This window comes from Bactrocera tryoni, chromosome 5 (genome assembly GCF_016617805.1).
Source record: "Bactrocera tryoni isolate S06 chromosome 5, CSIRO_BtryS06_freeze2, whole genome shotgun sequence".
Lineage (NCBI taxonomy): Eukaryota > Metazoa > Arthropoda > Insecta > Diptera > Tephritidae > Bactrocera > Bactrocera tryoni.
This window is the reverse complement of record NC_052503.1, coordinates 63,471,656-63,497,253: the sequence shown is the minus strand read 5'-3', so window position 1 is coordinate 63,497,253 and position 25,598 is coordinate 63,471,656. Positions and strand designations below refer to the sequence as shown.

The 25,598-nt window shown below is 35.9% G+C and overlaps 1 protein-coding gene across 1 annotated transcript in view; it reads right to left on the bottom strand.

Annotated features, from left to right (window-relative positions):
- Positions 1-411: 411 nt before the first annotated feature.
- The window catches only part of LOC120778124 (F-box/LRR-repeat protein 16-like), a 220,707-nt gene continuing 195,520 nt past the window's right edge, over positions 412-25,598 (bottom strand). The window contains exons 5-6 of the mRNA XM_040109827.1: positions 4,590-4,785; positions 412-1,092 (exon numbers count right to left, since the gene is read on the bottom strand). Coding sequence (XP_039965761.1) covers positions 795-1,092; positions 4,590-4,785 — 494 coding nt within the window. The 3' untranslated portion in view covers positions 412-794. The remainder of the gene's footprint in view (positions 1,093-4,589; positions 4,786-25,598) is intronic.

The following is a 25,598-nucleotide window of genomic DNA, read 5'->3' as shown; positions in this document are numbered from 1 at the left end:
TAACCGTTAAATAGTTGCATATGCACTACTTAAAACTTTTATAATTAATTATGGCAACAGTGTTCAAAGTTGATTAAAATTTATTCTTTAGAAACCTGCATGACTTTTGTTTGCAGAAAATTTAAATATTATTCTTAAAATTGTTTTATTTTTATAATTATTTTTAGTTTGAGGAACATCGGCATTGTTTAGCAATAATATAAATATACTAGATTAGATTATTTTAAATTACTCAGTTTACCACATTTCAACATAGTTGTTGTTGTATGAAAATTGTAAACCAAGTTTTAGGAAAATTACGCAAGAACATTTGTGTACTCAGTTATTTCTGTCATTTAATGCTTGAAGAATATATTTGCATTTCTTTATTTTTACACAGAAGTTTGGAATTTAAGTATACATACATATATTTTTTCGCTTATCAAAGGATAATGAAAATTCAAATAAACATTGCAAACATATTTTTCAAACAAAAAATAATCATTTCGTGTACACCTTTGGTGATATTTTTCAACATTCATCTTTTAACAGTGTGAATAGTAAGTATGTATACATTTTTTTCATAAATTTTTCAGAGCAATTTTTTACCAGCTTAAAATTTATATGCACATGAATGCCAGCTTCAGAACCAACTGCCGTTTGCCGCTCTCTGCGAGCCATAGCTCATATGTAGCAACACATGTATCATTAGCTGTGACGAAGTTGCAAGTGTATGTCCAACTCCATAAACTGCTCCACGCCTGCGGATTTGTGCTTATGGCACATGCAATTAACGTTGCAGCTACGTAAACGTATTATTCAATGATTAAGCAGCGTGGCAAATGCTCTTTCAAGTAATCGAACAACTCATGTGAGGCTCCCGGACAATTGGTCAGCTCGAGTTCTTGCAAATGACGCAGCTGTATTAGACTGGATAGGCCGGAGGAGGTGAGCAATGGACAGCCGGCTAGTGAAAGTACTTGTAGATTACGCATGGAGCATAAGTGTTGTAGTCCGAAGTCACGCACTTGTGAACACCAGCGTAGAAAGAGTGCGGTTAATGAGAGCATGGTCGAGATGTAGCCGACACCGATGTCGGTGATGTGTACGCATCTGAAAAGATGGAAGGAGACAAAAAAAGTGATTTTTCATTGATGTTTGAGATAGAAATTGTATAGAGGCTGGTTTATCTAGGCTTAGGGTGACTTTCTCATGTTTGAAGTATGCGGTGTTTAATATAAGAGTTAAGCCAAAGTTATATCACAGTTGGACTCGTAGTAGGCAGAATTCGAACATATGAAATGTCATCTCGTATTCATAGTCCAGTCATTTAAGCTTAAATTAGGTAAGAATCTCGGAATTCGATATACCCTACCATATGTTGGTTTTGAGACAACTTTAGGGTGTCAATATACAAGTATTTACAGACATATAAATGGGTATATCGAATTCCGAGGTGAACTTACTATAATGACTGGACTATTCAAGTCAATCTGTGAAAACCTTAACACGGTAGCTAATTCATAACTTTAGACAAATGTATGCGCGTTGGTAGTCTTGAGATCCGAAAATTTTATGCTTCCAAGATGTAAGCTTCTTATGTCGACTTTTAGCAAATATTCGAAATGGTTTTCGATATGAAACTGTTGCGATCTTACGATCTTAACGCACGCTTTGAGGATCGAGAATTCCATAATCATACCAAAGAGACATTGGAACAAATAAATTTGTCAACTTCTCTGATAAAGTAGGACAAAAGCACATGAGAACAAAATCTTTCGTATAACACATCAAAAATGCTTCATGCTCCAGACTTCGAACAAAGTTGAATTTAATTCTTTTTTTCTAGGAACTTTGTTTAACAATTATTCGGAATAATAGAAATAATCCCTTTGCCATCTGATAACTATTCTAGTATGATTATATAGTACAACCTTAGGCAATTATGGACTAAGGTTTTGAAGCATGAAACCTCTAATATATTTGTATCTACATATTAGTACATATTCAAATTTTTTGTTGAAAACTCTCTCAAATTTTTCCTCAAGATATTTAAATTTTTTTTTGCCCCTCAATAGCAGATAATTTCGTGTTAACGCACGTACGAAAATTCTACGAAAAAATGCGGTGGCTTACAGAAGGTTTCAAGACCGGAGCATACTCTTGTAGAACCCCCAAAGGTGATCTAGTCACTGATGCCCAAAACATACTTAAATTATGGAGGGAACACTTCTCCAGCCTGCTGAATGGCAGTGAACGCACAACACCAGGAGCAGGAGAACCCGATTCCCCAATCGATGACGATGGAGCAGACGTTCCATTACCCGACCATGAAGAAGTTCGAATAGCAATTGCCCGCCTGAAGAACAACAAAGCGGCAGGGGCCGACGGATTGCCGGCCGAGCTATTCAAACACGGCGGCGAATAACTGATAAGGTGCATTCATCAGCTTCTTTGTAAAATATGGTCGGACGAAAGCATGCCCAACGATTGGAATTTAAGTGTGCTATGCCCAATCCATAAAAAAGGAGACCCCACAATCTGCGCCAACTACCGTGGCATTAGCCTACTCAACATAGCACATAAGGTTCTATCGAGCGTATTGTGTGAAAGATTAAAGCCCACCGTCAACAAACTGATTGGGCCTTATCAGTGTGGCTTCAGACCTGGAAAATCAACAACCGACCAGATATTCACCATGCGCCAAGTCTTGGAAAAGACCCGTGAAAGAAGAATCGACACACACCACTTCTTCATCGATTTCAAAGCTGCTTTCGACAGCACGAAAAGGAGCTGCCTTTATGCCGCGATGTCTGAATTTGGTATCCCCGCAAAACTAATACGGCTGTGTAAGCTGACGTTGAGCAACACCAAAAGCTCCGTCAGAATCGGGAAGGTCCTCTCCGAGCCGTTCGATACCAAACGAGGTTTCAGACAAGGCGATTCCCTATCGTGTGACTTTTTCAACCTGCTTCTGGAGAAAATAGTTCGAGCTGCAGAACTTAATACAGAAGGTACCATCTTTTATAAGAGTGTACAGCTGCTGGCATATGCCGATGATATTGATATCATCGGCCGTTAGTTCCGCTTTCTCCAGACTGGACAAGGAAGCAAAACAAATGGGTCTGAACGAGGGCAAGACGAAATATCTCTTGTCATCAAACAAACAGTCGTCGCACTCGCGACTTGGCACTCACTGTTGACAGTCATAACTAATAAAGTCGTAGATAATTTCGCCTATCTTGGAACCAGCGTAAACACCACCAACAATGTCAGCCTAGAAATCCAACGCAGGATAACTCTTGCCAACAGGTGCTACTTCGGACTGAGTAGGCAATTGAGAAGCAAAGCCCTCTCTCGACGAACAAAAACTCTATAAGTCACTCATAATTCCCGTCCTGCTATATGGTGCAGAGGCTTGGACGATGTCAACAACTGATGAGTTGACGTTTCGAGTTTTCGAGAGAAAAGTTCTGCGAAAGATTTATGGTCCTTTGCGCGTTGGCCACGGCGAATAACGCATTCGATGGAACGATGAGCTGTACGAGATATACGACGACATCGACATAGTTCAGCGAATTAAAAGACAGCGGCTACGCTGGCTAGGTCATGTTGTCCGATGGACGGAAACACTCTACCTTTGAAAGTATTCGACGCTGTATCCGCCGGGGGAAGCAGAGGAAGAGGAAGACCTCCACTCCGTTGGAAGGACCAGGTGGAGAAGGACCTGGGTGCGCTTGGAATATCCAATTGGCGCCACGTAGCGAAAAGAAGAAACGACTGGCGCGCTGTTGTTAACTCGGCTATAATCGCGTAAGCGGTGTCTACGCCAATTAAGAAGAAGTACGTCTCTTATAATATTTCAATACTCTCTGAAGGCCTGAGGTCGGAAGCTTATCAATGTCACTGCTGGTTTATCTTTAGATTATACTAAAAATTCAACCGGATCCACTAGACTTTAGTTATAGAAATTTTTGTTAAATATTAACTGAATATTGAAGGTAAGGCAATGCTTTTGGAAACAACTGAAAGTGCTCTGAATATCTGCAGCTCTTGGCACTCGTTTAACTGTTCAAATTAGATGTAACTTCAGGGTTTGCAAAAATGAACCTTTCAAAGTTTACGGCGATTAGAATTGAGAATTTTTGTGTTAGGAAAAATAATGTTTTGAGCTTGCCGATAAATGCTATCCATTGCAAAGTTTAGCTTGAAAATTTTTGTTTGGATTCTGCGAAGCTAACATTTGTAGCAAGTCATAGGAGAACCGAATTCGAACGACCCAGTGGATGGCCAGAAAAGGTTTTTACACAAGAAAACATCCGAAAATGCACAAAATAATTTTCGATCCTCTTCCTTGGGGTTGGTTGCGATAAATGACATTCTGAAGCGATCGAAAGAACGTTTTGGACAAATTTATAATTAATATTTTGGTATGCGAAAGTTTTGTACTGCGAGAGCTCTGTTATCCAGCAAATTTTTTCCATTCTTAGACCTAAAAATATTTAGTCCGAATAAAATCGAGTTATTAAACGGGAGTGTAGACTATTTCGTAGTAGCTGTTTCATTTCTTGATAATCTGATTATAAATTTTCATGTTTCTTCAAACTTACCTGTCCAACGTCAGCTCTTCCAGCTGATTCAGATCACAGGCAATATACTCCAGCGATGCGTCCGTTATGCGCGGACACCAAGACAAATCGAGGGCACGTAACTTCTGCAGATTTTCGGCTATCAATTCAACGCCGTCATCGGTGAGTTTACTGCAACCGGATAGACTCAATACCGTTAAGTGAGGCAAAGAGTGCACTGCAACGAGAGAAGAATGAAAAAGTAAAAAATTAGGAAGAGGAAAAAATATTAAAATAATATATAAATATACGAAAAAAAGAGGCTACACACACACCTATGCAGTCATGAAAATTGTATGGAAAATTTCAATACACGAGTGATGAGTCATTGGCAGCATGAATGAAAGAGAAATTCGTTGCGCAGCAACACCCGACAAAAGGACGAGAAGTTTACCACGCTGAATGCTGAGGACCCGAAGCTCGATTGCATGAAAGGAAAGTGTGTATGTATATATATGTATATATATATATGTGTATATATGTATATATGTATGTGTGTGTGTACTTCAATGCACTCATATTTTATTTCATACAGCGCAGTTTGTTGCTCTGCGACAGCTGAACCACACCAAAGTAATGTTGCAGCAGTCACGTCAACGCGTTGCATGCATTGCAGCTATTTTCGCAGAATAGTGTTGTGAAACGAAAAAAAATATATATACATATACATATTATATTTGTATGAATGAATAAATGAATGGTAAATAATGCAAAATAAATGCAGATGACATACTTTTTTGCGGTCGCACTGACGAAACAGCCAATGGGTGGCGCGACGGCAACAGCAGTACTTAGTAGTCACTGCGATTATTCTTTACATACATATACTCACACACACACACTTTCAAACAGTAAGAAAATGTCGCGTTTGAGTGTTGTTAGTGTGTGGAGGGTCTGTCAGCGTGGCAGACGGCTGACCACTCGTGGAGACAAAGCGAATTTGTCTAGCTAGATGAAACCGCACGAGTGCGCTCGTCTCATATTGGTGTTACCCCAGTAATTTATTCATGACGAGTTATCCACACTCCGTGTGCTTTACGGCTTGATGGCGATTTATCTTCAGATATTATAATATATATTTACACTTTTGGAGAAATTATATGAAGTTAATTTTTCATTTGGACCCTTAATATATTATTACTGCAAGGCAGCGGGATTACAAAGTCACTTTTGTTGATAAATTGTTTTGCGGGAATTTGTGGCTAAGCTTCTGCAATTTTTTCCTGATTGATATTAGAGAAGATGAGTGATTGCCCGGAAAGAGTTAAGGTCTTCTCCGTATTTTCGAATAGAATATATGTAGATAGAATATAATGTTATTGAGTTTTGCACTTTGACTGTTGTACTATTATGTCATCTTCTATTTTACTAAAACTTACATAGTCCTAACACCTTTATAAATTCAAGAATCTTGCTATGCACGCTGAGGCTACCTCATTGCTGCGTCTACAGACAGCTACGTAATCTAAAAGCAGCAGTTTTTCAAGCTCTATCTCAAAGAATTTAAAAATTGGGGAGGATATTTTGCCCATATTATATGGAGGTCTCTTGAGTATTTAGTGATAAGACGTTCAAGCCTTTTTTGCGGCTTGTTTTGCTCTCCTAGGTCAAAGATCTAACCAAAATAGAAGAAAAAGCTCGACAACTAACATATTAGAGAGGAAAAACTTCATAAAATAATGTTCAGTGCTTCTTTAGAACATCTCGACTTTTCACCGTCTTCATTTCTGCAGCATATATATGTACTTATGTAGATATTCGTATATTAGAATAAGACTTCTAACTGGTTTTCGTAGACCGTGCCGATCTCTTTTGTGTGAAAACATTTTATATATCCATTAGCTTTTCTGGGATCCAAATATTGTAGATACGCCCATTTGCGAGTCAATGAGCATGTCACAAATAGCAGAAAAATCGCAATCTCTCATAGCATTATTTAACAATGGTATACTTGTGTAAAACAGTAAACTTACGTATCGACATCCATTTTGAATAAACTGCAGATACTAGAAATCTGTATATATTTTCATCCAGAATATTCAATATTCAAATCTATTCATCCTCATAATTTTTACGTTCTAACTTATCTGTTTTGTGTCTTATAGCATTGACAGACGGCAGCGTTAAACCAGATTAATTGCATTTTTCGGGATTAATTCAGGAGTTACCACAGCTAACTCCGTTGCTGAATCCAAAAATAACTCTTAAAATTTTAGGGAGTTTGTGAGATTTTCGTTGGCAACATTGTTAAAAATGGCCAATTTTCATCTATTGTGAATGAAATACAAGCAACCCTGACAGCTGTTTATCAAATTCTCAATATAATATCAATAAACCTTCGATGTTATGATGCAGTTTTAAAAATAATGTGTTGATATGTTTTTGTAATAAAAAATGGTTTGGTAAAAATTGGTCGGCTAACAACCGTAATGTTTATCTTCTATCAATTTTCATTGAAAATATTATAAAAAGGACAATGAGCTGTTTATGTGAGTTTCAAACTCGCTTAGCTGCCGTCTGTCACCTACAAATTTGGATCTGATTAAGTGCGCAGTTAATCCGGATTAACGCTGCCGTCTGTCAAGGCTATTATTCGCTTTGGTCTCATTTACTGCTGCTTCTCAGTTTTGTCAAGATGCAAGGCAATGTGTTGTTCAAAGATGGGGTCAAGCTGCGCTGGTAGCAATGTTTATTTGTATGTATGTATATATGGGTCTGCATATTTCGATAATAGTTCTTTAACTATTTTTTTAAATAATTAGCTATGATACGCGTACTACTTATTTAAAAAGTGTGTTTACTTTACCATACTCAACAAACAAATTTTACAAAAGATAAAAGCAGAACAGCAGCCAAACGCATACTTATTGACCAATGGAGATTATACTTCAAAGGAGCATAAAAACGGCTGTACCAATCTAGAAAAAAAGTATTTATCGCTTGAACCAGTCCGGATCAAACTTGATCTTGAGTGTATATTGCAATGGTAGAGAGACCAAAGCACCAGTACCATATGTAATGGCTTCAATTTGGTAACGAAATGTTAAAACGCACAAACTTTATCATTTCATATGTGGTATTTCAGTCGAAGTCTTCCTCGCTTTTGATGAATATGCAAACGAGAGAAAGTAGAGGTACATAGTAGGGAATAATATTACTAAAATGAAGCAAGAAAAGTTTCGCTATCTCAATCGGGGCAGAAAAAATGCATTATTAACAGGAAGTATAACAAGTCCATGTTTTTAAGAAGATCATGCTGTTGCCTGATTGTCTGCTTTCTACCATGATATATATAGTTTGTCAAAAAAGTCTTGCGGTATTTTCGCTAGTTGGCGCTGAAAGCGCGTAGTTCTAGTTTTATTCGTCGCATCGGGTCATGCTATACCTTTTTGGAAAGCGCTAACACGTGTTTGATTGATTGTCGTTTCTTTTAAGTCGTTCGTGAGTTATAGCGTCGCAAACATGGAGCAAAATAAAGAGAAATTACGGCATATTTTACAGTACTACTACGATAAAGGCAAAAATGCATCTCAAGCCGCCAATAAAATTTGTCCAGTTTATGGACCCGATACAGTTTCCATTTCCACCGCACAACGATGGTTTCAACGTTTTCGTTCTGGTGTAGAGGTGGTCGAAGATGCGGCACGCTCCGGAAGGCCTGTCGTCGAAAATTGCGATAAAATCGCTGAATTGGTCGAAAGAGACCGGCATAGTAGCAGCCGTAGCATCGGTCAAGAGCAGGGCATGAGTCATCAAAAATTCCTTTCAATTTCAATAAAAAAAAAAGTTCTATAAAAATACCGCAAGACTTTTTTGACAACCCATTATTTCAATGCTTCCAATAAACTGTTGTTGGACTTTATATAAGATCTAGTAAAACGAAATTCATTATTTTTCCAAAAGATGGCTTTGGTAGTTGTATCTAAGGTTGTTTATGTGCGATCGGATTACGCTATATGGTGTTAATAAGATAATACTTCGTACTGAAAAAACTACTCAGACTTTTTTGTGATTGCTTAACTCACTATTCTTTCAGGCGGCTGAAAATGTGAATAGTGTTTATAGTGCTGATATTGTAACGGTGAATGAAGTTCTTTCAACGCCAAATTTTGCTGTGGCTTTCAACTGCATTCCGCTAAGTTTGCTGTCCAAGCTGATAAGTTAAATGTTAGTAAACTCAAAAAACTTATGGACCGAATTTCAATGTGTGAATTTGATGCTGAATCGCAACCAAATCTATACACTTATGAAGCGGATGTATAGTGGTGGTAAAAGGGATTAATGAACAAGCAGGTTTTGCTATGTGTTTGGTGGGGTTCACAGTGTATCGGTCATGTACTGTCAACAACTGAACTATCTGAAGGAAACAAACGCGCAGAAGCGGTCAGCTTTGACTAATGGGAGAAGTTTCTTTAGGACAACACCAGGCGCCACACATCAATAGGGGTTCGACTGAGTCTCTGCGAGTTTGGTTGGCAGGTTGTCATGCAAGCACCTTATAGTTCGGAACTGGCATCAAGTATTTACTAACCGTTATTGTCTACGGCGAATGTTTTTGCTGTAGAAACATTTCCTTCAAGAGGATTTTGTGAAAATCAAATAGCCAAGTCTTTCATCAATAATAACAATGGTGTCTATGAGAGTGTCATTAAAAATTGCCTCCAACATAATAACCATTGGCCATTTATTCAAATTACATTCAATATGCTAACAAGTTATGAAACGAAAGGTTGAATATTTGATCATTAACGGATTATTCTAACTTTGCAAACTAAAACCTTTTATTTAATGTGATTTGTATTTCTTTTTACTATATCCATTATTAAGCATTTATCAAAATATTAAGGATGTAGTGTTTGTTTTGTATACAAAAGTTAGAAAATGGGAACCTCATTACCCTGTTTATTGCTGCCCTTTTATATAATTTTTTTTTATTTCCGAGAAAAACTTTATTTATTTCCCTCTATGGCAATCAAATTATTTGTATTTAAATGTTTGCAAGTATTTTCCTTTGTCGATTGTACACACGAAATTCCTTTGTTATCCTTGTCAAATGTCCTTATCAAGCACGCTGTCTATCACCGATTGTTGGCATACGAACATAGCGGTATTTGCGTTTGATTTATTTCCAAGAAAAATTGTTTACTTTCGATTTTCGGTGTATGTAGAACCTTTTTTAGGGTTTCCTTGCTCGTTTGTATGTCTTAACTTTCTTTTATTAACACTTAATGGTTAAAACTTTGTTTATTATACTCTTGTAACATGTTGCTACAAATTTTTTAAGTTTTGTTCACCTTACTTGTTGTTTGTATCACCTAAAACCAATTGATCCAAAAAAACGAATAGTGCTCTTGAAATGTGCTAGCTTATGACCAAAAATTATTCAAATCGGACTAAAACTGTTCAGCCTCCATATACCGAATATTTAGACACCATATAATTAATAAAAAAAAAATCAAAACTGCGGGCTGATTTTATACCGAATACTATATCGGTCAACATGTGAGTTATCTTACTAAAGTTGAAATAGCGTGGTTTTTAATGACAGAGTATATTTTGTGCATAAAATGGATAAAATTGCGTTAAGACTGTCTTGAGTTGCCACATAACTACCTGTATGTAATATAAAAATTTTAAAACTTGCAAATTTAACCGAGCATATATAGGTCTACAACTTTGTTTCCGCCGTTTTGCAATAGATGCCTCTAGGGTCAAGCACTGGTCCATTAAATCGTTTTATATCGATCTTGGACATTTGTGTCAACACTAACCCAACAAAATATTTGTAGAGATCTGTTTGCATCCATAATTTATTCTCAACTGAAAATGGCACTTTTTGAGCCAAATTCTCGACATTTGCGGAAAATTTTGCTTTTCTTTTTTAATTTCAAGAAAAGTGCGGCTGAGGCTCATCGAATGCTTTCGGATACGTGCGGTGAGGCTGTCCTAAGTGAAAGAACATGTCGCGAATGGTTTCAACGTTTTAAGAATGGTGTTTATGAAGTCGAAGAGCGGCATGGTGGTGGAAGGGAGAAAATTTTCGAAGATGCTGAATTATTGGAAGCATTACTCGACCAAGATGCGTTTCAAACCTAAGAGGAATTGGCCGAATCGTTGCAAGTGACACAGCAAGCCGTATCAAAACGCCTCAAAGCCATGGAGATGATTCAGAAACAAGGAAACTGGGTTCCTTACGACTTGCAACCAAGAGATGTCGAACGGCGCTTCTTTGCATGTGAACAGCTGCTTCAAAGGCACAACCGAAAGGGATTTTTACATCGCATTGTAACTGGCGGCGAAAAATGGGTCCACTACGATAAACCTAAGCGAAGAAAGTCATGGGGAAAGCCTGGACATGTCTCTACGTCGACGGCAAAACCGAACATTCACGGCGCTCTGCATTTGGTGGCACCAGCTGGGGGTGATATATTATGAGCTGCAAAAGCCAAGTGAAACCATCACAGGAGATCGATACCGAACGCAATTGATGCGTTTGAGCCGAGCACTAAAAGCAAAACGGCCACAGTACGAGGAAAGACACGATAAAGTCATTCTGCAGCATGACAATGCTCGGCATCACGTCGCAAAGGTGGTCAAAAAATATTTGGAGACGCTGAAATGGGCGATCTCACCCCATCCGCCGTATTCTTCAGACGTTGCTCCATCTGACTACCACTTGTTCCGATCGATGGCACACGGTCTAGCTAACGAGCACTTCAGTTTTTATGAATAAGTCAAAAATTGGATTGATACTTGGATCGACTCGAAAGATGAGGAGTTCTTCCGCCACGAAATACGCATTTTGCCAGAAAGATAGTCAAAAGTAGTAGCTAGCGACGGCCAATATTTTGAATAACATGTTTGTAACCGTTTTTATACAATAAAGCCTTAAATTTACAAAAAAACAGCGGAAGCAAAGTTGTAGACCTATGAAGAACGTACATACATATTTACTATAGCTTAAAACTGAAATGATTGTCGTTATTCTAAGAAACCATACATCGAATGTGTCGGCAAGAGACCTTGGTCCAAACCTCATATCCCTAATATAATGAATTCTAACCCTTTTTCGCTATTTTTCATATTTTTGACGCTGGGAAGTAAAATTTAGTTATAAAACACCTTAGTTTTATATAAGTAAATGTTCTGTTACACCCGAACTTGCCTTTCCTTACTTGTGCTTGTTTGTTTTTGGTCTTCTATAATATGATATAAACAGCAATAATGATACAAAGCTGGCCAACGGCATGTTAATTTGTGTAGAATTAATAAAATAAACCCCTGCGAGACCGTAATCTAATGGGTTCAACCTAATTTTATGTGCTTTGTTAAAGTTTTTTTGATAAGGGTCGGTGAAATTCTGAATTTTGTTATTTTTTTTATTTTTATATATGGACATTAGGGTGATTCAAAAAAATTTTTTTTTTTTTTTTTTTCAATTGGTACTCGCAAAAATAGGTTCCTAGACACCTCTAAGAAAGCCTCTCCAAATATGAGTTTTTAATTGTAACGGGAAGGTCCTCCGCCTAACGGTTTTCTATTTTTGCTTATTATCAGATAGAAAAATTTATATCTCGCTTCCAACTACTTGAAAAAATATCTTGTTAATTAGGTTTTGTAGGAAATTGAATGCTCTAAAATATAGTCTCTCATAATTTTTTCGTAAACCCAACCGTTTAAAAGATATTAACGGTTGAAATTTGACTATTTTTGGAAAAATTCTTTATTTCTTATTAATTTTATAACTCAATAAAAAAAAATTATTATGAATGATAAAACACATAGTTTTGTAGGAAATTTACTGCTCTATAAAAATGGTCTATTATGATTTTTCGATTAAGTTAAGCGTTTACGAGATATTCATCGTCAAACATCAATGCATATTAAGGTGGATCAAAAAAAAAAAATTTTTTTTTCGTTTGATACTCTGAAAAATAGGTTCCTAGACACCTCTAAGAATACCTCTCCAAAAATCTATTCATAATAATTTTTTTTTATTGAGTTATAAAATTAATAAGAAATAAAAAATTTTCTCAAAAATAATCAAACTTTAACTGTTAATATCTTTTAAACGGTTGGGTTTACGAAAAAATCATAAGAGACCATATTTTAGAGCATTCAATTTCCTACAAAACCTAATTAACAAGACATTTTTTCAAGTAGTTGGAAGCGAGATATAAATTTTTCTATCTGATAATAAGAAAAAATAGAAAACCGTTAGGCGGAGGACCTTCCCGTTACAATTAAAAACTCATATTTGGAGAGGCTTTCTTAGAGGTGTCTAGGAACCTATTTTTGCGAGTACCAATTGAAAAAAAAAAAATAAAAATTTTTTGAATCACCCTAATGGACATACATACATATGTAATTTAAACCCCGTTGTTGTTAGTTTTGTATGGAGTATGCAAAAAATTCAGCAAAATTCGCTATTGGTACATTTTTAATATGATCAGGGTTGCATGTAAGTATGCAGTTGGTAAGCTATAATCCGATTTTGACAGAAAGCGCTTAAATGCAAATTCAAAATGGATATGCCTGCATACAAGATTATACTCACATATATCTATGTACATATTTGCGTGTATTTGTATATCTGTTCTTCAAAGCCCCTGCGGCTTGAGCTCCGGTACGCCTGTCAACAGCAGGCGCCAGCGTCCATTGCCGTAAGTTGTCAATGTAAAATATATAGTAAATATGTGTGTACATATGTATACGCGTGTATTGCATGCAAAAATGTCCATATTTACCTTGATACTATCGCAATATCATAGCAATAATGACATTAATACAAGGGCTGTTGTTTGCATCACTAGACTAACAAGAGAAAAGTGCATACTGTGCCCAAAAAATGAGGTGACATTGTATTTATTTTGAAAATTCTTTACTTATTCTTCCAAATCAATTTCATCTCCTTCAAAGTAATCCAATTTCCAATCTTCGAAACATTGGTTGTTGTCACTTTCCGGGATGGCCTTCAGTTCCGTCTTCGCTGCGGCTTGAATCTCCTCTATCGTATAAAAACGGTGTCCCCGGAGCGGTCTTTTCAGCTTGGTGAAGAGCCAGAAGTCGCACGGCGCCAGATCAGGTGAATACGGTGGTTGCGGAACGATATGGGTTGAGTTTTTGGCGAAATGATCACGAATTACGAGGGCAGTATGGGATGGTGCATTATCGTGGTGTAAAAACCAAGAATTGTCTTTCCACAATTCCGGTCTTTTTAGGCGGATAGCGTTACGCAAACGACGCATAACGTTCAAATAATATTCCTTGTTGACTGTTTGACCGGTTGGAAGGAATTCATAATGCACAACACCACGATAATCGAAGAAAACAGTCAACATGACCTTGATTTTTGAGCGACTTTGGCGCGATTTTTTTGGTCTCGGCTCTCTTTCGGCACGATATTCGCTCGATTGATCGGTTGTTTCGGGATCGTAAGCATAGATCCAAGTCTCATCGCCAGTTATAATGCGTTTCATGACACCTTGGTAGTCGGAAAGCATCGTTTCACACACTTCAACGCGACGCATTTTTTCCAAAAAATTCAATGTTTTCGGTACCAGTCGAGATTTGACGCGCTTGAGGCCCAAAACATCCTTGAAAATGGTATTGACTGAGCCTTTCGATATGCCAAGTTCATCAGCAATCTCTCAAATTGTTAATCGCAAAAAACGAAAAACTCACTTTTAGCAGCTCACAAAACGACACGTATCTCAAACACTAATGAATATTTTGACATGAAATTTGACATAAATGTGACTGACAGTACTACCAACCAAAAAAAAAAAATAATTCTCCAAATCCTTCGACGCGCGCAATTTAAATTCAAATGTCACCTTATTTTTTGGGCACAGTGGGTTGAAAGTCTAGAGATATATGTGTGTTGTAACGGTACTTTTTAACTTGAGAACGATCGTATGAAGTGTTTTGAAACATTTACAGTATTATACTACTTAAGGTTCGCACTCTAAAGGAGGGGTAGAGAATTTTCGATTGTCTGACGATCTCTTAGTCAGGTGAAGTTTTTTTCAATAGAACGCGATTTTATCGGCTTATTGGTACTTCTCAAACGCAAATAATTTTAGTTAATCAATGCAAATTTTTCTATTATGTAAATATCGTCAAAATGCTGAAAATTAATAGCTCAGGAATGTTCATAGAGAAATTTTTAATTCACATACAATTTTTTAAATCACTACAAAAAAAGTAATATGTGACCGTAAAATATTCTGAAAAGCTTTTAAAATGGAAATATGCCATACTTTCAAAAATAAGTGCCAAATTTATATCATAATTTATAGTCCCAACTCCGAAAAAACACATATCAATCCTCGTATTTGTTTTCCTTTTACAGTTATTATTAAGTTTTTCCGTCGTTGTTATGCTTATATAACCGCAAAGAGTAATTATATTGCGAATCAAATAGTATGTGGTCAACGCGAATTGCTTGTGGCAGCATACACGCTATATAATATTATGTATGTATACTATATGGTATTTGTATTCGTCTTTAAAACGAATTGCCTGCCACGTTTTGAAATATAAGCATATTTGAGCGTCGTTTTTCTACCTGATGTGATAGTTTAAAATAAGTGGTCAAGAAAGGTGGGGGGATTATTATATGAATATATTAAATATTTGCTTTTAGTACTTAGGCCAACTATTTGTAGAAAGCCACCCATGAACTCCAGTCTTAGGCTACCAGACCACTGTACGGTCTTTCAAGCGGAGATGACTATCATAAAGGTAGAGAGGTGTGTATTCACTTTTATAACGGAGTGAAAGCTATGCTGGCTTTGGGGTCGTGAACTGTGCGCTCAAAACTGGCATGTAGTCAAGGAGTGCAAAAGTGCAAAGCCAATGAGCTTGTCGGAGAGGCCGCTCTTACCACAATTTCTTCCAATTGGAAGCGAGTCGGTTTTCCGATGTCGGCTTATGTTCTAGCTCTGGACTTCCGTTGAGCTCGAAAAGCGCTGGCTAACAACCGTAAATTGTGTGATTGCGAGATCCTTGTTGCCCTGAGTGAATCCTAAGAGGTCCTTAGAATTACTTGCTATTAGCAAAGTACTATACATATATCTCGCTGTAATTGTGGATATTCTGTCTGCACACTAGACGCTCTTTGCTGAATCTGTATGCAGTGAGACGAGGTGCAATCATCTCGTCACTTTCTTCTCTATCGCCCGGTTATTTTATGAGATTAATGGTAATAAAAAAGTGAGTTGCGGTCGATTACGGTCAACCCTGTGACCTAATTTAACCTAACCTAACGGAAGTCAACTATGGCAGGACACCGGCATACTATCCAAAATAAAGACGAAATGCCACAAATTTTTCAGAATAAACCACCAATCTGTAAATAATAATTGTATGTATAGTAGATAATATGAATTTTAGTAATAATAAAGTTATTATATGTATGGTAGTAGCAAACTTTATAGAGAGAAGATGACGGTTTATCTCCACGGCAGTTGCCTAAAGATAGGTAGTGAACCACGGAGTTGTCATACAAGTTGAAGCCCAACAGTTTGATGTCAGATATTTTCACGAATGTTATGTTCTGTTAATTAGATTCATTGCAAAGGTCTATGTCTATACTTAAAATGATAAGTTATTAAGCACAGAATTTTTTTAAAATTTACAAGATAACAAAGAGTCCATTTAGTATGGAATTATCCTTAAGTTAAAGTAAAACTCACTATCCAGTAGAGAAAACTCAAGTTGAGAGAGAAAGAAATCCATATTGTAATCCAAACTCGATTGCAATGGTCAAACTTTCTTTTGGATTCTGCTTGAAATTCTTTTATCGACAAAATAACACATTTTCGGTATTTATCTCTCAGTGTAACTCTATACTCATACGTACATATGCATTGTAATTAGATCAGTTGCGAAATAGTAAACAACCAATACCATAATTGCACTGACGACACACACTTTAGTGGGTGGTGGCTCTATAAATATTTGCAATTGTTAGTGATGTCAACGATGGAGGAAGAGCTGTAGAATCGTGTCTTGCTTGTCAATCTTGCAATCAATTTGTCGCATGCAAATAAGCAATTATAGACTTACATATATGTGCATTCAAGCCAACATTTCGACTGGAAATCAAATCAGCAGCTAGCAGAGAAGCCAGTGTTCATATACTATATATGCAAACAGTAGCGAGAAATAAAAATGCTGCGTTTATTGCTTGCACTTGTAGCTTATGTCAACATCTACAAGTTGGAGTGATTATTTTGTGCCGCATGTCCGTGTGTCTATCTGTAAATATACATACCAGCAACTTTCTTTCTTTTTTTTCAAGAAGCTGCTTATTTGCCGGAACCGCCGATATTGGAGCAGAGCTTTAAAAATTCTAGATGTGGTTGCTTTTTAATTCCTCTATAGTTTATATTTACTGCAAATAAGCATGCTATTTATATCGAAAGAGTTGCGAAGTCTCTGCAATACTTTTTATTGTTTTTACTGACAGTACAAATAGAGTTGCCAAAATTTGTAAAAGTTGTGTTTTGGACGACTTTTGGGAATTTAGGCACTCAAAACTATAACTGTAACTTATACAATTTTTTCTGACTATTGTTAGCTTTAATTTTAAATTTAAAATATACATTTATTAAAAATTTAATTATAAATCATTTGAATAGAAATTAGGTGCCTTATAAACATTTAAATTTTTTTATAATGATTTACTGTGTTTCGTAAGAGTTTTATAGAACATATTCGACCTAACAAATTTTAACTTGGAGAAGTTTTTGAATTATTTGCATAATAGATACGAGGGCTGCTATACATATTTCTGGCCTAATAATGTAAATGGGCATATTTATCAACGAAAATGGTTATTCTTTATTTTTTTATTTTCTTTTTTATTTTTTTTTGTCGATTGCTGTTTTGTTTCGAGCTCATACGCATAGATCCATGATTCGTCACCTGTGACGATCTTATAAACGTCTTTTGAAGCGCCGCGATCGTATTTTTTCAGCATTTCTTTACACCAATCCACACGAGCCTCTTTTTGAGCGATTGTCAAATTGTGCGGGATCCAACGAGAACAAACCCTTTTTACGGCCAGGTGTTCATGCAATATCGATTGTATGCTGGTGGGAGAAATGCATAGCCATGCCTCTATCTGAAGGTATTTTACATGACGGGCTTGCATTATCAGTTCACGTACGGCATCGATGTTTTCTGGCACAACGGCTGTTTTTGGACGACCTTCACGGAATTCGTCTTTGAGCGAGCGTCGGCCACGATTGAATTCGTTGTACCAGCTTTTCACAGTGCTATAGGATGGTGCTTCATAGCCATACAAAGATTTTAGTTCATCGATGAACTCTTGTCGTGATAATCCATGTCGAAAGTTGTGAAAAATGATCACACGAAAATGTTCACGAGTTAATTCCATTTTTTGGCCGAGATGAATTTTTTAATTCCCTGTAAATAAAACAATTCACGATTAAATGACAAAACGTTCTGAGTGATGTTATGCTAAAAAATGTCAAACTTTCCAATGGAAATGTCAGATTGCACCTGGCAACACTTAGTGTTGCCTAGGCCAGAAATATACATATATAGCAGTCTCCGTAGAAAATAATAATATTTTCAGTTTTATATTAATTTAGATAAACTATTGAAACAATTTCTACAGAATTCTTGGGAATCTCTAAGGTTTTTGGTACACAATCAATTAGAAATTATTATTAATCTTCCAAAAATCGTTGGATAAGTTGTTTTAAACTTGAGCTTTCTATAATGGGATTTGGTTACCAAAGGGATGCTCGAAAAGACGCATTTTAGATTTAATGATGATTAGCAAATTTTAATTTAGTCAGTAAAAATTTGGCATCCCTGCAAAACTTATATGGCTATGTAAACTGATGCTGTGCTGGGTAATACCACAAGCGTACTCAGTATTGTTAAGGATAACTCCGAGCCGTTCAATAGCGAATGAGTCGGCGACAGGGCGACAATCTTGCGTTTGATTTTTTCAATCTGATACAGTAGAAAATAATACAAGAAGCAGAGTTAAGTAACAACAATAATTAAAAAAAATGTACAATTTGGTTGACAACAGCTCTTTACGTCAGTACCTGCCGACGACGGCCTTAGCTCATGTGCTTATACATATGTATATGAAAACAATATGTTGATCAGCGTTGCAAGTATTATCTGGTTCCAATTGGCCAGGAGGAAGAGATACCTTTTACACCTTGGTCGGGTTCGATGCCGACATAAAATGTCTGCAGTGCTGTGGCAGTGCTTCGGCACCAATACTAATTGAATATTCAAATCTACCTGCCCTTAGGCTTAAACCACAGCCACCACAAATCTCCCAACAGATTTAAGTCTCCGGTCAGTAGCTTTTGCTACTACCAGTTGAGCACCCATCAAACTCAATGACTTATGATATTTGTCGCTTGATTTAAATAGAAGGAATCTCATTCAATGTCTATAATATCAGTTCAAGCTGAGTATTATACTTAGCATTATAATGGTTTGCCAAAAAAGTCTTGCGGTATTTTTATTGAATTTTTTTTTTTTTATTGAAATTGAAATTAATTTTTGATGACTCATGCCCAGCTCTTGACCGATGCTACAGCTGCTTTTATGCCGGTCTCTTTCGACCAATTCAGCGATTTTATCGCAATTTTCGACGACAGGCCTTCCGGAGCGTGGCGCATCTTCGACCACCTCTACACCAGAACGAAAACGTTGAAACCACCGTTGTGCGGTGGAAATGGAAACTGTATCGGGTCCATAAACTGCACAAATTTTATTGACGGCTTGAGATGCATTTTTGCTTTTATCGTAGTAGTACTGTAAAAATATGCCGTATTTTCTCTTTATTTTGCACCATGTTTGCGACGCTATAGCTCACGAACGACTTAAAAGAAACGACAATCAATCAAACACGTGTTAGCGCGTGAAATGAGCTTTCCAAAAAGGTATAGCATGACCCGATGCGACGAATAAAACTAGAACTACGCGCTTTCAGCGCCAACTAGCGAATATACCGCAAGACTTTTTTGACAACCTAATATCTGACAAGACTACGCTGATATTTCGAGGCAACCAAATAGCAGACTGTGCATACTGGATTTTAGTCGCCTCTTACGACTGGCATACCTTACCGCGGGCAAATTCTACGCCCTGTGCTCTCACGACGTACCAAAACTATACTCTATACCTAAATCGCTAATTATTCCTGTACTAGAATATAAAACTGCACTAGGAGTTTTCGAGAGATTGGCTGAAGATTTATGGTACTTTGAAGGTGATGTCGAGTACCACAGACGTTAGTCGATGTTATACGGTGTCATTGACATAGCTCCACCGAGCGATAAAAAGACAGATGTGACGCTAGCTAGGTCATGACGTTCGAATGGACGAAAGCACGTCAGCTTTAAAGTTCGATTCGGTACCCACTGGAAACAGAGAAAGAAAAGTATCTCCACTCCTCTGGAAATATGTTGTGGATGGCGACGTGGTTTACCTTGGCATTTTCAACTGGCTCTAAACTGCGAGATGAGACATAAAAAGTACAAAATTTAATTTATTTTGCGCCACATAACCTACTCTATTAATTTTACTTATTTTACTAATAATTATTATAAGCAACTGCTCAATTATTTTTAACCTATTTATTCCCAAACTTTATTTTATTCAGCATCCTCTTTACCTTATACAATAAACATATTTTCAAAAACATTCGCTGAATTCTCTCTTATTTGGCAACCCTACTTCCAAATTAAATATCAAACCAGCATTTAAGAGTAAAGAGAGTGAGAATTGCATATTTACATTAGTTATATTATAGGAATTATATTATAGGAAGACTGACACAGCTCTACAGCATATTTGCACAAAAAATTCAACCCTGAAAGTTATAACGAAAAGGAAAAGCAAACAAAATCTTATTGCTGAGCAAACAATATGAACACTCAGCCTCCTTTTATTGTTATTTCCGTGCTATTGCAAAGTTTTTGCTATTTTTATATAAAATCATAAACTCAAAGTTAACTCTTTATTTCCGTTAATGACTTTCATTCAATTATGTAGTCATCTTTCAGCGCTCATTAAAGTTTCGTAAGCCCTTTCGTAGGTGTTCTTTTGCATTGCGTTCGAGCGCTTTAATTATCATTTATGCCTACTTGAATATACATATATTTTGTAGGCATTAACTGTTTGAAATTCCAGCGGCTTAAGTCACCATCGTAGGCGGTACTGAAAAACTTATAATAGTCATTTGACTTAGTACGCAGGCGGTAGTCAGATAAGTAGTGTGTGCGCCTAAAAATATATTAAATTACCAGTTGTATATAACATCGCGTAAGCAGCTTATTGATTCAGTAACATAGTAGTGGCTTAATCTATATATACATTTGTATATATAAAGAGTAAATAAGTGAGTTAGGAGCACAATATACTTACGCTTGAGCTTCTCAAGCGAACCGAAGTACTAAAGCATAGTTATGGGCGCAATAACATACATATGTTTTGTTTACTCTGTGACAGTCGTTGTTTCCATATGTGGAAATATTGTTGTGTTTTCACAGTATTGATTATGTGTTTATTGAGGTTTTACATATATGCATGTAGTTGCTTTTCTGTTGCCCTTTCTTAGTTACTTCAGTATTATGTTATATAGAGCGACTCCATACATGTATGTGTGTGTGTATTTGTATTTTTAGATATGTAGCGGCACCTAATGCGACTTAGTTCGCAAAATAAAGCCATAAAAATTACATAATTGCTGTGGCGGAAGAGAGCTAGGACAATACATCTCTTTTTGTAGATAAAAGGATAAAGTGTAGGATAAATAGTAAGATTGGCAGACAAGTCACCAATCATCGATTCGATTTATCATAAAGGTTAAACAATATTTTTAATGTTCGGAATAACGTAAATTTGCTCAGAGTATAACTGTTTGTGAATTGGAATATGATGAAATTACTTTTTTAATTTCTAATTTTTTAATATAATTAATTTGAATTTTTTTTATTTGTAAACATAATACAAAATTAAATACAAGTAAAACTACAAACTATATCGCAGTAATCGACATCGAAACAGGATATCTTGTTAGTAAACCAGTCATTAAACATAATATATTTCTAAAGGAATTTTTATGTTATCGAAGATCGAAAAACAGTTTTTTCGAAGGGTTCGTAGGCTTTGTTAACAATCCCGACACTCCCAATGGAAATAGAATACTCAGAATATAGCGAGTTGACGGTAAATTATTTGAATTTTCCAGTTGAGTAAGGTTTTGATTTTATTGATCCGTAACTGTGGTATGTTGGTCCAATATGAAGGGTTTTCAATAGTCGAAAATTGAAGACTAACAATTTTACCCTTATGCTAATAATGTTAAGAACACTTCACGTAGCTGTTATAATTATAGATCTTTGTTTGCGTTACTCGTTAATCGGATTATGAGCCTACTCAGCGATGTTAAAAAGTCACATTGAAACTGCTTTTTGACTGCATTTTACTACTCGAGTATGATGGCGGAACGATGTTGTGCAAACAATCCATTAAAAATGTTGGATTTTGAGAAGAAAAACGCGCTCATATAACGTGCCGTACAGAAAGGTGATATTGCCCAATTCTTAGTTTCTGCAAAAGCATCGAAGGGAATGAGATGGATGTAATCTTTAGGGTGTGTCATTCTGAGGCAACCTTTTTTTTCGAATGTCAAGAATCGATTCTTAATCGACTTCGTCTACTGAAGATCGATTCCGAAAAATCGATTATTTTACGAGAAAACTCGATTCTCGAGTAGAATCGGAATCGAGTTTACCATCCCTACTGGCAGCCATCGCGTGCACATATAATAACCTCCGCACAATAACCAACACAAAAAAATGATTTTTTTTCATGATATTTACATACATGGAAAACAGAAAATTTGAAACAGGCACCTCTTAATATTAATATTAAGAGCTCATCTTTTAAGTGACTGTCTTTTTCACATTTTCGAAAGTTTTTAGCCTGTTTTTCAGTTGAAAAAAAAGGTTGCCTCAGAATGACACACCCTAGTAAACATGCTAGCATAAATAACGCGGATATATAAATATATATTTTTTATGGTTTCCAAAAAACTACACATTTCATTTACTTTGATCTGATCTTTAATCAATAATTTTCCCGACTATGAAATATTCTAAATATATTTAATTAAATATAACGATGAAACATGAAGAAATACATATATAGAGAAAGTTAACACTCAAAAGCAAAACTCAGTATCTCTCACCACAAGACTTAAATATATACATAGACTAGAGCTCATAAAATTATTCGAATAACCTGAAAACCGATAAATCGAATAACTGGTTTATATTATTATGATGTTACGACTATTCGAATAGTTGCATTGTTGCGAGTATTTGAATAAATGAAAATTGTTTGAAATTCAAGCAGACTTTGATTTTTCGTTTTAAATGTGTTAACAGGCAATTGTGCGTCTATATACTGCAAAGTTTCTATAAACTTATAAACATAGAAAAAATTAAAAGAAGTTGAATGCTAACTATTCGAATAGTTGATAAAGAACGGTTAACCGGATTGTCAGAAATGAGGTATTAATCGAATAGTCGACGACTTACGACTATTCGGATACTGTAAACTGAATATTATTATTCGAATAATGTCCTAACCGGTTAATCCGGTTAGTCGATTAGTCGAACACCAAGAGCTCTAATATGTACATTATATAGTATATTAGTACTAGGCGCTTAAGTGCACTCCATAGTTATATATGGTAATTATCAACCGTTGTGCGGTTCTGCATGTGGTTGCTTTAGCTCTGCTGTCCTACTTTAAATTTTAGAGAAAAATCATTCAACCAACCAAACGATGAACCAACGACGAACCGTATAATTCAGAAAAGAAAAAAAATCAGTAAAAGTTGCAAATGGTATCCTATGGCAAATACCGCAGTAATTTTATTCTAAAGTAATGCAGTTGCAATCGAACATTTCGCACTAGGCGAGCATGGAATTGTACTGCGGCAGCTAAAACTCAAGTAAACGCGCATTATTCGCATATGTCGGTGTGTGTATTGTTGTTTGCAATTAGTAGCATTGGGGCATAAGCAGTTAGCTTGTGAGGCTTCCATAAGCCACAAGTTGCACAAACGCCTTAAATTTCAAACGGCTTACATGTAAGCAGCAAAGTAGGTAATGTTGTGGTGAGCGTGAAAGACGCCGCAATTTACATACATATATATATATATAAATATGTAAATATGTATTTTCATATACTAGATATATATCCACTATATATATCGAAAGTATACGTTTGCTAATACGTCTGTCTAGATTTTGTATGCTAATAATTTTAGAAGGTTTATTTAATAAAAAATATACACTTTTTTTAACAAAAGTGATTTAAATTATATAAGTTTCATTATTAGTTTCTTACTAGGCTGAAACAATTACAAGTAAATAATATTTGTGGTTAAAACAATTGTGATAAATCTAGTTCTATTAAATAAAACTATTATGAATTAGTATTTGCTGAATATCTAAGTTAAATTAGCTTTATTTATTCTTTTTTCTACAAAAGAACGCTAAATTTTACTGATTTTATGAAAAGATGTTTAAATCAAAAAGAAGTCGATCACCTCACCTCTCAAAAACCTCATGTAAATTGGAAACTATTAATTTTAAATAATAAAATTTGCATAGTTTTTGCCTGCTTCTTCAAAATAATGTTCATTAATTTTGCTTTTGCAGAAATGTTTTTTTTTTTTTATATTTCATTTTTGTTAGTTTTTCTGAATTTTGTATGCCAATGCCAAGTAGTGTTACCTGCGTTTTTTCGTATTTCAAACACAAAAATTTAAAAGCATTTTAGAATCTTATATACAAGGTCTGTCGCAAAAGAAACAAAACTGTTAAAAAAAACAACAAAAAATTAATTTTTTTAAAAAGTTATATTTTTTTATTCAAAGTAGTTTTCTTGTGCTTCGATACAGCGTTTAGCCCGGTCAATTAGCATTTCAAAAGAGTGTTTAAGGTCATTTTTCGGAATGCTCTTGAGAATATCGGTCGTCGCCTTTTGGATAGCTGAAATGTCCAGAAACCAGTGTCCTTTCATGAGCAAATGAAGTTTTCCAAATAGGTAAAAATCACAGGGTGCCAGAACAGGTGAGTAGGGTGAGTGATTAATGGTTACTATGGAGTTTTTTTGTCAGAAAATCAGTGACAAGCGTTGACCGATGACACGGCGCATTATCGTGCAACAAGCGCCAGGACCCAGCCTCACGGTATTGTGGTCGAGCACGACGAATGCGTGACAAAAGAAGCTTCATAGCACCAAGGTAAAACACAGCATTAATCGTTTGGCCAGGTGGGACGAACTCTCGTTGTACAATACCCTCGGAATCGTAAAAACAAATCAGCATTGTCTTTATTTTTGATTTCTGAAGACAACCGACTTCTGATCGTCACAGAGGTCCTCACGACCTTCTTGGAATCGCTTAAGGCACTCATGCACATTACTACGGGATAGGCACTGATCACCAATGATCAATAAAAGTTTTCACAAGTTTAAAGCAAAATTTAATATTTGCTCTTTGTTCAAAATGCATTTTACGACCGATGACAAAAAGCTGCTGTCACTTTTTGATCGATAACATCGATTGTAGTTATCCAATTGTCTTAAAATTTTTACGAAATATCAGCAATAGATTAAACTTTTTATTTCATATACTCATTAATAGGTGGCGCTACCAGAAACAGTTATATTTAAAAATTCTGTTTCTTTTGCGACAGACCTTGTATAATATGTGGACGCATTTTCTATACTTTCCATAATTTATTTAATAAATATTTTAGATTGGAAAGTTTACTAAAGATCAGATCAGAAGAAGAGCACACGTTACTTTAGACCAATGTTCTATTAAAAGAAATTATTATATACTTGTATGGAAGACATTTTATATCAGTAGACATTTTAGATTAGTACGGGTATAAAGAT